At 37.9% G+C, this 13,035-nt stretch overlaps 1 protein-coding gene across 1 annotated transcript in view; it reads left to right on the top strand.

Annotated features, from left to right (window-relative positions):
• GFRAL (GDNF family receptor alpha like) overlaps window positions 1-13,035 on the top strand; it is a 73,980-nt gene that overhangs the window by 18,764 nt on the left and 42,181 nt on the right. The window contains exons 4-6 of the mRNA XM_069564316.1: window positions 1,564-1,620; window positions 2,345-2,675; window positions 8,629-8,879. Of these exons, the coding sequence (XP_069420417.1) occupies window positions 1,564-1,620; window positions 2,345-2,675; window positions 8,629-8,879 (639 nt within the window). The remainder of the gene's footprint in view (window positions 1-1,563; window positions 1,621-2,344; window positions 2,676-8,628; window positions 8,880-13,035) is intronic.

The following is a 13,035-nucleotide window of genomic DNA, read 5'->3' as shown; positions in this document are numbered from 1 at the left end:
AAATTTATTTCCTCATCATTCTGGAGACTGGAAGTTCCAGATCAAAGTCCAGCAGGGTCAGTTTCTGGTGAGAGCTCTCTTTCTGGCTTGTAAATTCCTTGGCTTTTCGCCAGCTTCTTACAGGATGTTCCTGTGGGATATACACGTGGCCAGGGAAGAGTGAGGAAATTTGCTAATGTCTCTTTTTATGAGAACACTAATCCTACCAGATCAGGGCCCTACATTTAAGACATCATTTCATCTTAATTACTTCCCTAGAGACACCATCTCCCAATACTGTTATATCAGGATTTAGGGCTTCAACTTATGAATCTTGGAAGCAAACGAAATTTAGTTCATAACAATAAGTGAATTCAGTGTTTATTTATATTTTAATGATGGTTTCTTGAATATGTTTTAAACAATGGCACAGTCATACCAAACAGTGCCAAAGCACAGCTATTAACCTATCATAGATGGTCTAGCTAGCCTAGACTTTTGTTCTATACAAAAGCTATAGGATTCTCGGAAATTTGCTGATTGGGATTTCATTCAATATGGAAAAGAAGAAGGAACTTCTCCGAAACATAGGAAGGTGGATTCCTGAAGAGACAGTGATTCTTTAGCCGAGACGTAACCAGTAGAGATATGAAAACCGTGTATGATGAGAACAGATGGAACAATGCAAACAGTCTGGAAAGTCTGACACCCTTGGGGGTAAAAAGAATTGTTTTATGATTGTACCATCATATATGTGCATAGATGGGCAGGCAGGGAGCTTGGACAGAGAGCTGAAGTAGGGACAAGGTGAATCATGAAGAGACAAGTGCCATAGCAGAAATCAATCTCCTAATCAATAACCTGTAATGGAAGCCAATATCTTAATCAACAGCCAGTGGCAAAAAAATGAATTTCTTTTTTACAATAAAATCTGATCATAGTCTTCCCCTATCACTTTATGAATATGTGTATTACTTCTCCTTCTATTTTATAGTGATTTTGTTTTTATGTCCCCATTTCCTATATAAGTCTTGACAACAGGTACTGAAAATTTGTCTTCAATATGGCACCTGGTACATAGTGGAAACTTGACCAATGCTTTTTGAATGAAAGTTTTTTTAGAATTAGATGGTCATCAACCTCTCCAATTCTATAATTATAATTCCTAAAAACTCTGGGAAGCTAAGATAGTCAGAGGTGGAAATAGTCTTTAAATTGCCTTTCAATCTAATTAAGACCTTACTGGCGAAAGCTTTTTTGGTTCAGACAATATTTCTTCTGTTCTCTCTCCCCAGACAGACTCTTTGTTTACTTCTCTGCACATGGCCTAGTCATTAGCATTTGTTTAAATCTTCGAGTAACTGAATACTCAGAACAGAGCTGTTTAACTGACTTGAATGATGTTACAGTGGTTTATTTTTCTTCATCTGTACCTCACTAATTCTGTGTACCAAGGTTAAATAAGGGTTACATGAGCTTATATGTATTTTTACTGGAGTACAGATTGACAAATGTTGTCTACATTCCCCTATTAAATTTAGAAAATTGTTCACTAATAAAATAGTCTCTTTCTTTTTCTTCTAGATAACATAAAAGAGGATAATAAATACAAGTGGAATCGAACCACTCTTTCCTATCATGGTAATGTTTGTAAATATTCATTTTGATTTGCATTGTGAATACTGGACAGTTTAACTTGAAATGTAGTTACTAGGCTTCTTCAAGATATGTCATTACAAAATGAGTCCTGTGAAATTTAACTGTTCTAATACGAGAAAATGCAACAAATCATTGCATTTCTTCCACTAATATTTCAAAGCGTCTATTTTGCTCATCTATCATTTATTTAAAATTGTGTGGAGAAATACTTACAATTAAAAACAAAGGCTAGATGCAAAATGTGAACATTTTTACGCATTGGAATAGCTACATGGAAACTTTAGTCACAATTTCTCCTTCAAATAAAAAGTGCAATAGAACAAGGGTCCTTTTGATTTGAGCCACTGAACACACCATCAGCTAGATTCAAATCCAATTTCTAAAGGTGTATTGTTTACCTGTGAGAAACTTGGGCTCAAAGATTTTTTCTGCAGTTCAGTTGTCCTATACACTCCCCACCATTTCTGGGTCATAATACATGTCCAGTGTAGATGAAAGATGGTTCAAGTAGCCCACTGCTCAGGACCAGTAAGTTTATACCAACTCCGAAAAAAAGAAAAGTAAACAAAATAAACAGGACTATTTGACAAAAGCAATATAAGGGCACATTGTATTTTGCTCACGGATTTCTCATGGTGTTACGCAGATTCTATATGCACAGCTCTCTGTTTACTTTTCCACAACCTGGACGTACCCTTCCTTCTAGGAAGCAGAGGGGTCCAGTCCTGCCTGGAAGTGGCAGAGGTTTGCGTTGGGGATGCACTCTGCAATGCCCAGCTGGCCCTTTACCTGAAAGCTTGCTCGGCGGATGGAGAGCTGTGTGATGTGAAACACTGCCAAGCAGCCATCCGCTTCTTCTATCAAAATATGCCGTTTAACATTGCCCAGATGTTGGCTTTCTGTAACTGTGCTCCTGCTGATGAGCCTTGTCAACAGTCCAGAGAAGCACTCCACAGCAGGCCATGTGCAGTGAACAGAGTTCCAACCCCCACCTGCCTCGATGTAATTCACAGCTGCCAAGATGATGAATTATGCAGGTGAGTAAAAACATGTGCACCCTGCTTTCTGATTTGGCACCTTATTTGTTACACTTCAGTCCCAACACTCGATCTCATTCCATTAGCTAGAGTTCCCACCATCATCCAACGCGATGTAAACAAAGCCAGACAATTCATAGTTTTGAATCTCTGGGACATGTGTAGTATTCTTTTGGAGACTCAAATGCATAATATGTTTTGGAAATTAAAAAAAATCATTGTCAGAATTGGGTAATCATGAAATAGCATTATTAATAAAATTACAGATTCAAGTGAGACTCATGAATTGCTTAATAGACCTGGCAGTCAGTTTTATTATTGTGTCAGTTTGATTATTGGCTTTGGGGGGTATGATTATACAAGGCTGATAACCTCTCAGGATTCTGATGAGGTGACTCTTCAAACTTCACAATAAATCTTTTTGTTTTGGGATGGAGATGAGGAAGGGGCTAGAGTTCAGATTCCCTCGCACACATGTGTCGTGGTGTCAGGAATGCACCCCTTCCCCTCTTCCCAACCTCTCACCCTGGATTCTCAGGGCAGTAATGTTAGTCATTTACTTGTTTATGCAAAAAGCAATTACCAGTCATCTAGTACTATTTTACGCATCTGGTTACAAGATATAACAATGCTTGCCCTGTGGAATGTTTTCAGAGGGTGTAGATAGAAAATAAATAGGGAAAGTGTGTATTATTCACGGTTGTAAATGGGCTTCCCTGGTGCCTAAGATGGTAAACAATGTGCCTGCAATTCGGGAGATCTGGGTTCAATCCTTGGGTCAGGGAGATGCTCCGGAGAAGGGAATGGCTACCCACTCAGTATTCTTGCCTGGAGAATTCCATGGACAGAGGAGCCTGGTGGGCAATTCATGGGGTCGCAAAGAGTTGGACACGACTGAGTGACTAACCTTCCTATACTGTTTGATGATGAGTACTCTGGAGATTCACAAGCACACACAGATGTGTGTGCAATGAAGGGGAATGTGAAAGGCGGAAAAAATAAAAGCATTGCAGTGTCAGTGGGATGGCCCTGGGAGAGGCATTTTACGGGAGTTGAAGAAGCGAGAACACGAGTTTCTCTCAGTGAGTTTCTGAAAGAAGAGATACCAAACAAAAGCATGAGCCAGTGCCAGAGCAGAAATGTACATGGCGGGCTCTCGTGCAAGGAGGAGAGAGTGTACAAGGCGGAGAGGAACAGGAGATAGGATTTACTCCAAGAACGCAGAGCGATGCTGAGGGATTTTGAGCAGAGGTGTGAACGATCTGCTCAACTTATTAAAATTTCCACTCCGGCTGCTAGTGAAATTTAGACTTTACCTTTGCAGGTAACTCCTCCTGGGAATCATAAATTGAATCCAACACCCTGACTTTCTCTTTTCCTCACTGTGGTCTTCGATAAACACCTTTCCTTAAAAATTCAAGGCAAATTGATCTTAGGTGTGGTAAGAAAGCCACAGTGAAATGGGCCTCTTTGGAAATGAGTAAGAAGATGGAGGAAAGAATAAAATCAAAACTATCTGTAACACTGGTGTTACCACGTTAAAGGAGCTTTCTTTAAAACCCAGCATTCAGTTGTATAATTACGGGATGAATCTTCTGCTTCCTAGGATAATCATCCCAGGATAATTTAGTTTGCTTGCCTGGTACTTTCTATCAAGGACAGTATTGTTTAATTGTCTTTAAATGAATAAAAATCCATATGTAGTAAATTCACTTAAAGATCAAAGTAAACATTTAGTGTGGAGGAGGGGCTCAGTGTGATAGCTCAAGGAGAGATTTGTGACTTTTGTCACCTGCCTGAACCACTGGAAAATGAGATTTAACGACATCATTTCCTAAAGGGCTGGTTCTTGGTAAAGTGCTTTCCTTCAGCTTTAACTCTCCTCACGCCTTCACTGTCAGTCACCCCAGCTTGCAAAGTGGCTCCAGGTCTTGCAAATATTTGTCAAAAAAGACAACTACTTCCTTATAATGCACATTCTATAAGAGAAAGGGTGAAGATCTCAGCAGAATGCTTGAGTTTTTTTTTTTCCTTCAACTTATCATAGCGAATGCCAAAATTCTTAAGAAAGTTTTGTTCCAGGATCTTGTCCTGTAAATGTTTATCAGTTAGTTTAAGTTTATGAATTATTTCTCTTGAGATGATACTAAAAGTAATAGCAAAAACTATTTTTATAATGCAGTTTACATTTTTCAAACTCATTTACAGCTCAAAAATTCTTATTAAGTGAACTATTGTATTTCACTGATTCAAAGATGCAGACTTTTTGCACCTTTTAATTCCCCTAATGTGTGTGGAATTAGTCTTAAGCTCAATGACAGAAAATAAATAAAAAATTAAAAAGCATTTAATGAAAACAGTAACTTAATTGCCAAAAAGTGATTTTAGTTGTAATAAAATAATGGTATCACATACAATCACGGAAATTGGTAAAAATGTTTGCTTACACTAATATTCTCATAGAATATTACTATCTATCATACATTTATCTACACGAGCAGTGAAACCAAATAACATTTTGACCATCCAGGGAACACTTTTTTCTTTAAGTAATCCATGTAAAAATGCCAGATGTCTCCATGGTGGGTACCCAGCTTTACCTGATTCCAGGGCCAAGGTACTGGGCATTCTACCTTATTAACTTGGAGTGACTTGTACTCAATTTTCTCAGCATGACATAACTGAGCTTCCCTATAAAATAAAATATTTTAATGCAAGTGATGGCGTCTGCTGCTATAGACCTTTGAGAAGCTCTGTGATGATTTCTGAAACATACACTCTTGCATGCGCCTCACCTTAGCATCAACACTTTCTCAGAAGAGCTGGTACAGAGTTGATACTTTTCCTCTACAAGGAATCCTGGATTTCATGACCTCTCCGAAGTGCATAGTGCGGAGTCTAGAACATGATGGACACATGTACACCCCTGGCTGGTTCATGTCAATGTATGGCATAAACCACTACAATATTGTAAAGTAATTAGCCTCTGATTAAATAAATTCATTTTTAAAATGTCACCTAAAAAAAAAATGTCACCTAATTTCCCTCATTTTAAAGTATCTTGTACTTAATGTGTATAATGTTTTAATGTACAGATACATGTCTCTCCTTATGTAATTTCCATCTTTTACATTCTAATTCAGGGATTAAGGACTGTGTGTCTTCTATTTCTTCCCACCATGTGCAAATAGTCTCTTAATGAATACTTGATAGAGGAGATGGAAATATTACACAATATTAGTTGTCAAGATGAAAAGACAAATTCTGTCATTTGCTCAAGCAGATTTTGCCTTAGGGAGATTTCCAGTATTTTTATTAAATTATCGTTAATGTAACTCAGATGGAAAAAAAAACTCCCAATGAAAAACAATTTTTTCAGTGAGAGCGTTAAGACTTTATCATATATCTTTCCTGCAGAAGTGCTTATATCTGGAGCAAAGCAGAACAGTTAGGTTTTAAAATGCAACTTATGTCCCCTGTACAAGACTCCTCAAATTGTGACAGGTCTTAAAACTCCTCTATTTGAAAAGGCCGAAGAAGGTGATATAAAGACTATTTTTTCCAACTAATTTTGCTCAATACAGATATATACATTGGAAAGTGAGATTATATTTTGTCAATTATAAGTGTTAAGGGATTTATAGGAAATTGTTTTTTCATATATATAAGCTCCAGAAAGTAGTGAAAAAAATGTTTGCTTAGAAGAAATGTCACCTACTTCTTTAGAAACAAAACTTCACCATAAACATGTGTAAGTGCCAGAGAATATTCACAAAGTTTGACTATATATTAGGTCACAGAAGTAAATGTAATACATTCTATATGCAGAAATCACACAGACCACAGTCTCTTATGGTTTACAATGTAACCAGAAATTCACAGCAAAACTAAAACAAAATGATCTACTCTATTTTAAAAATTACTCCCTTAGATGGTTAATGTTTCAAATAAAAAACCAGAATAAGAAACTGAAGAATATCTAGAAAATAAGGATAATGAAACAGTTATGCATCAAAGCACTTCAAACATAAAGGACAATTCCTATAATATAAAAATTTATCATATTTATTTTTAAATGATTTAGATAATGAGTATACCAAAGAGCTTTTATTATACTTTTGTTTTTAATTAAATATCCTTCAGTTAGTCAGTTTTTCAAAATTTCAAAATTTTTTTGTATGAAATAACTTTTATGAAGACATAAATCATGTAACAAACTTTATAAAACATACATTTAAGAAAGAATAAATGGCACCTGTCAACCTCATAAATGACAATTAATACTGCCAGTGCTTGCATTTAGATGGAATTTTATATACAATTCTTAATTGCATTAAAGGAACATACTTGTTCTTCTGGATTCAGAATTATATGCTCAAATATTTGCAATATTTTCTTAAATATAAATGTAAATATTATTAATTTTTACCATTGTATTTAAAAGCTGATTCCTTTAAGACGACTTAAAATACAAGATTATTGAAAATGATGCGATTTATGGATTTAAGCAGAGTAGCATCCAGTGGCCATGTGTGGATGTGAGAGTTGGACTGTGAAGAAAGCTGAGTGCCAAAGAATTGATGCTTTTCAACCCTGGTGTTGGAGAAGACTTGAGAGTCTCTTGGACTGCAAGGAGATCCAACCAGTCCATTCTAAAGGAGATCAGTCCTGGGTGTTCTTTGGAAGGAATGATGCTAAAGCTGAAACTCCAATACTTTGGCCACCTGATGCGAACAGCTGACTCATTGGAAAAGACTGTGATGCTGGGAGGGATTGGGGGCAGGAGGAGAAGGGGACGACAGAGGATGAGATGGCTGGATGGCATCACTGACTCGATGGACGTGAGTCTGAGTGAACTCTGGAAGTTGGTGATGGACAGGGAGGCCTGGAGTGCTGCAATTCATGGGGTCGCAAAGAGTCAGACATGACTGAGCAACCAAACTGAACATCATGAAAGCAAGTAAAGTCAGGACAAATGACATATACTCAGAGGCTTTGCATGTATATTTTGCAGTGATTTATTCAAGAAAAGGAAAAATAATTATAAGTGATAAATGTTAAAGACAAAGATTAATATCCTTGGTTCCACTGAGTAGATATCTTTTTACTGTGAAAGTTCCAAATATGAAATTATTGTACATTATCCAGACTTCTATTCAACAGGAATGAAATATGTAGTCAGAAAAGTTATGAATGGATGTGGTTCTAGCAGATTATCTCAGTCATCAAATAAACTCATGTTTTGCTTTAAATTAGCTCATGCTGCCAGAGAACCCCAGAGCATTATTGTTAATTCTAATTATCTGCTTAGAAACATTGAGAAAGAGCACAGGACTTCCCATCCTATGGGAGAACTCTCATGAAAAGTCAGGAATCTTTTCTGAGATCACTTGGTGGGAGGTAACAGTCAAATATAGTCTCAAAACCATATTCTGCTTCAAAAATTATTGCTAATAAATCTCCCAAATAGTTCATACTGCAAATCATCACCCACTGAAATAAAATTAGTAAGGAAGGAAGAGTCATCAAGGGGATCCTAAACTTAGCCTCTGTCTTTCATCATGAAGGGAAAATAATTCACAAGATTTCTTTAATTTTTCTTCCACTCTCTATTAGGATGTTTGAATATACAAACTTAGTTTCCAGCTATGTTTAGAAGCATCCAGAAGGCATTTTGTTTTATGTCAGGTGGTTCAGAGGGTAAAGCATCTGCCTGCAATGCAGGATCCCTGGGTTGGGAAGATCCCCTAGAGAAGATGGCACCCCACTCCAGTACTCTCGCCTGGAAAATCCCACGCATGGATGAGCCTGGTAGGCTGTGGTCCATGGAGTCGCAAAGAGTTGGACACGACTGAGCTACTTCACTTTCTTTCTTTGTCAGGTGAGATATCACTACGTGTCAGTGAGAATTAATGATATTTAGAGACTCATTCCATTTCTTGACTCTTTCCAGGAGGCGCTATAGAACATTCCAGGCAAAGTGCTGGCAGCACGTGATGAGAAAGTGCCATGAGGATGAGACATGCATTGGTACCTTAAGCAAGCAAGACCTCACTTGCTCTGGAAGTGATGACTGCAAAGCAGCTTACATTGGTACCCTTGGGACGGTCCTCCAAGTGCAGTGCACCTGCAGGACCATTACCCAAAGTGAAGAATCCTTGTGCAAGATTTTCCAGCATATGCTCCACAGAAAATCATGTTTCAGTAAGTTTTATATATAAATATATGCAACATATGGAGAAGGAAATGTAACATATATTGATTTTCTATATACACCACGAAGTAATCATCTAACATGGAAAATCTATTAACAAAGACAATGCTACGTTTGCTATTCAGTTTTGAAATGTTTCCTGATCACGCTATGTGCATATGCTGTTTTAACTCATCTATCTGCAAGTGACGCTTGTTTTAATTTGTATGATTGTTCACTCCTAGGTATCATATATTGGTTTCAATAACAACAGCCTAAAACATTTAACCTACCAGATAACTGAATGTATCAGGTATCTATTACAAATAACAAACCAACCCAAAACTTGAGATAATAATTTGATCACAATTCTTCTTACTGGGCTTTGCTCACTTGGGTGGTTCTTCTGTTGGTATTGCTTGGGTGGCCCCAGTCGTCTGGTGGTGAGACCAAGGCTGATCTGTTCAGGTTGTGGTTAGCAAGCACAGTTGGCTGGGTTCTCCTTCACGTGACCTCTGCAGCAGTAAACCCTGCATCTTTCATGATCATAGCAACATCCCTGGCAGTTAATCCCCAGTAAACAAGTACTTACCAAGTGTCTGCTTCTGCTATATTTTCTAACGCCCCTTTGGACAAAGCAAGTCACATGATTGAGTTCACAGTTTTTGTGAAAAAGGTGTGTATGAGTATGTTTATATTCAAAGTTGGATTCACCAGGGATAGTTAGCAATCTACTGTATGGCTGTCCCAATCTAAGTGAAACATATTTACCCTTGGACTTAGTTACTTCCCCTTGGTCTTTAATATGTATGCTAATCTACCTGTAATGAGGGATGGGAAACACATTTTCTAAAGTTATTATTTACTCCATTCAGATTTAGGAATTTCAGTAATTTGTCTAGGGTCTCAGAGGGAACAAGTGGTTGAAAGGAATTTGGCTATAAGTCTCCTAGGAAGAAATCTAACAAGGTGATCACATGCTAATTCAGGACCTCTTCATCATCCACCTTCAGGCTTAACCCATGCAATTATATTCAAATCCCAAAACATTCTCAGCCCCTAGATCACTGTAATCTCCAAACCCACAAGTACCAAAACTTCAGGAGAGAATAATAGACATTTACCATTGCAAAAAAGACCACATACAATGAAACTATCAGGATATTTATGCAAATTTGTATAGATACAGATCTGCATATATCTTTATATATGTCTATGCTGCTGCTGCTGCTGCTAAGTCATGTTAGTCGTGTCCAACTCTGTGCGACCCCATAGACGGCAGCCCACCAGGCTTATCTGTCCCTGGGATTCTCCAGGCAAGAACACTGGAGTGGGTTGCCATTTCCTTCTCCAATGCATGAAAGTGAAAAGTGAAAGTGAAGTCACTCAGTCGTGTCCGACTCTTCGCTACCCTATGGACTGTAGCCTACCAGGATCCTCTGTCCATGGGATTTCCCAGGCAAGAGTACTTATCTAACTACAAACAGATACAGATATTTTATTCTTTCCTATCTTTCTTTAAAGATACTACAGAGAAACACATTAGCCAATATAATCAAAATGGTGATCTGCTATGCATTAGCTAATAGACATACAACTCAGAATGTATGGTTTTGATTCCAACAAAGCTCTCTGTGGGATTCCTACACTTTCTATAATTAGCACTACAGATATATTTCAATCGAAATCATGATGCAAAGAGGAAAATTACCCCATGATGTATGTTGAGTCATATTTTCTAAATAATCTTTTTCTCTGATTAATATTAGGTGGCTAATTCTGTTGGAACTAAAGGCATTTATAATGAATGGCTCCTAATATTACAAAAGGAAATACCAAATAAAATAACCTAAACCATCAGCAGCATATACAATTACACTATCATGATTATTTATAAGTGGTTTCTCCATATGAAATGATACCAGGGGGGAAAAAATGTATATCCTACAAGTTAGTGATAAACCAGTTCCTTGGGCATAAATTTCAACTACCAGTTCAAGCAACTTAATTCTGCCCCCAAGCCTGGTTTTCCCATGTGTTTTTAATTAGTGTTATGTTTTGCTTTCATTGTATTTGGCTACCCATACAAAGCTATATATACATACACTGAATATATTCATGAAGAGACAGTGGAAATGGACACAGAAATCCATAAACGTTGACAAACTCTATAATGTTTTACAAACATGAGAATTCAAAATGATTTCACATTTCTTCACTCACTTCGGAAGACTAAACATGGTGAGGTTTTCTCCTCAAGCATTACTTAAAGTCAGAATTTTAAGTGACAGGTTTATAGAACTAAAGGAACCATAAAGGCCCTCTGGCCATCTGTCATAGTTCTGGGTACTTAAACTATAGAAAAAGTTTCAGACAAAAACACAAATGGAACCCTTGGCCTGGTTAGTCCTAACAAGCCTCCATCCTTTGCCCCATATACCTGGGAAGTGGTAGCGCGTGGAGATTTTTGAATGAACTCTTTCTAACCACTGCCTCTGAGTTTCTTCATCAGCCCAGCAGGCTTGTGCATTATCAAAATACACTTGCGAGTAACACGTCATTGTTAATCAACTATATTCCATTATAAAATTAAAGAAAGAAAAGCATAAACATTAGTTCAGATATTTTATCAATGTTTAAAATAAAAACTGCTCTTATTACAGCTGGTTTCCAAAACCCTCGCGTTCTGTGTTCTTTATCTGAAAGGGGCAGAATGAATAGAACAGAGAGGATAGTTGGGAAAATTTTTCCATTTATTATATTTGTTTGGCTTAAAGTCATGTTTCAAATTCACTTGGCCTCAGAGCACAGTGAGCAATGCATTTTACATTAGATTTTTATGAGCAGTGTCTTCTGTTTTTTCAAAATTATTATTCTATTCCATTTTTTTTCAATGCTGATTATCTACTAAATTGACTTCATGACTCGCTAATGTGTTGCTCTCAAAAGCTTGAAAAGCATTTGCTTGAAACGAAGTAATGCGGAAGTCACCTACATCAATGTATCCAAGTCAGAATCTTATAATGATTACAAATAATGAGACAGTTGCTAGAATCAGTGCTTATTTGGGGTCACATTTCTCACCTAACTTTATCCCATGAACTAGACACTATTATTTTTGCATTTTCACTTGGGAGATGAAGGAAACTGAGGGGTGAGATGGGTGCTGCACTTCCATCACAGGTTGTGGTGGACGTGGGACCCTAATGCTGGCTGGTTGACTCTATCCCATAGTGCTGTCCTGCAGGTAAAACCATGAGGACAATTAGAGCTTGTGTCCATTCAGGCTGCTCCATAGCCCTTTGAGGCAGAACCTCCACTTTCTGGTCTCAAATCTGAGCTCTGAGAAGTTGCTAAAGAGCTCACCTCAGTGCCTGCCTGCAGGACCACATTTGGGCAATGAGCCTCCTGCTGACACTGGTTACAACATTCACCAACTTGCACTTCCTTGCAAACTTCTGCATCAACAGACTCACTCCCCTCTGGCATCTGCAGCCCAGAATAAATTGTGGCAGTTAGAGCTGAGAGAGGGAAGAGAGAAATGGAAGAAAGAGAAATTAGTTAAGACAGAGAGGACGGCGAAAATGAAAAGAATTAAGAGATCACTGATTTCTTCCTGTTACAGGAAAAATAATGTCCACAGCCCAGGTCAGTTCAGTCACTCAGTCGTGTCTGATCATTGGCAACTCCATGGATTGCATGCAAGCCAGGCTTCCCTGTTGTTCCAAAAGTATGTGAAGTAGTGAATGTAAGTAGTACCAACCTGGCAGGTGAAAGATAGCTTCAGCCTACCACAAGAGCTTATGATCTGTAAAATTTTCTGTATGTATATTCAATTCAGTTGCTCCTTCATGTCCAACTCTTTGCAACCCCATGGACTGCAGCAACCAGATCTCCCTGTCTATCACCAACTTGCAGAGTTTACTCAAACTCATGTCCACTGAATCAGTGATGCCACCAACCATCAAACCCTCTCATCCCCTTCAACTCCCACCTTCAATCTTTCCCAGCATCAGGGTTTTTTCCAGTGAGTCAGCTCTTCGCATCAGGTGGCCAAAGTATAGGAGTTTCAGTTTCAGCATCAGTCCTTCCATTGAATATTCAGGACTGATTTCCTTTAGGATGGACTGGTTTGATCTCCTTGCAGACCAAGGGACTCTCAGAAGT

This window comes from Ovis canadensis, chromosome 20, assembly GCF_042477335.2.
Source record: "Ovis canadensis isolate MfBH-ARS-UI-01 breed Bighorn chromosome 20, ARS-UI_OviCan_v2, whole genome shotgun sequence".
NCBI lineage: Eukaryota > Metazoa > Chordata > Mammalia > Artiodactyla > Bovidae > Ovis > Ovis canadensis.
Note: the sequence above shows the minus strand (reverse complement) of the source record. Positions and strands in the feature narration are given on the sequence as shown.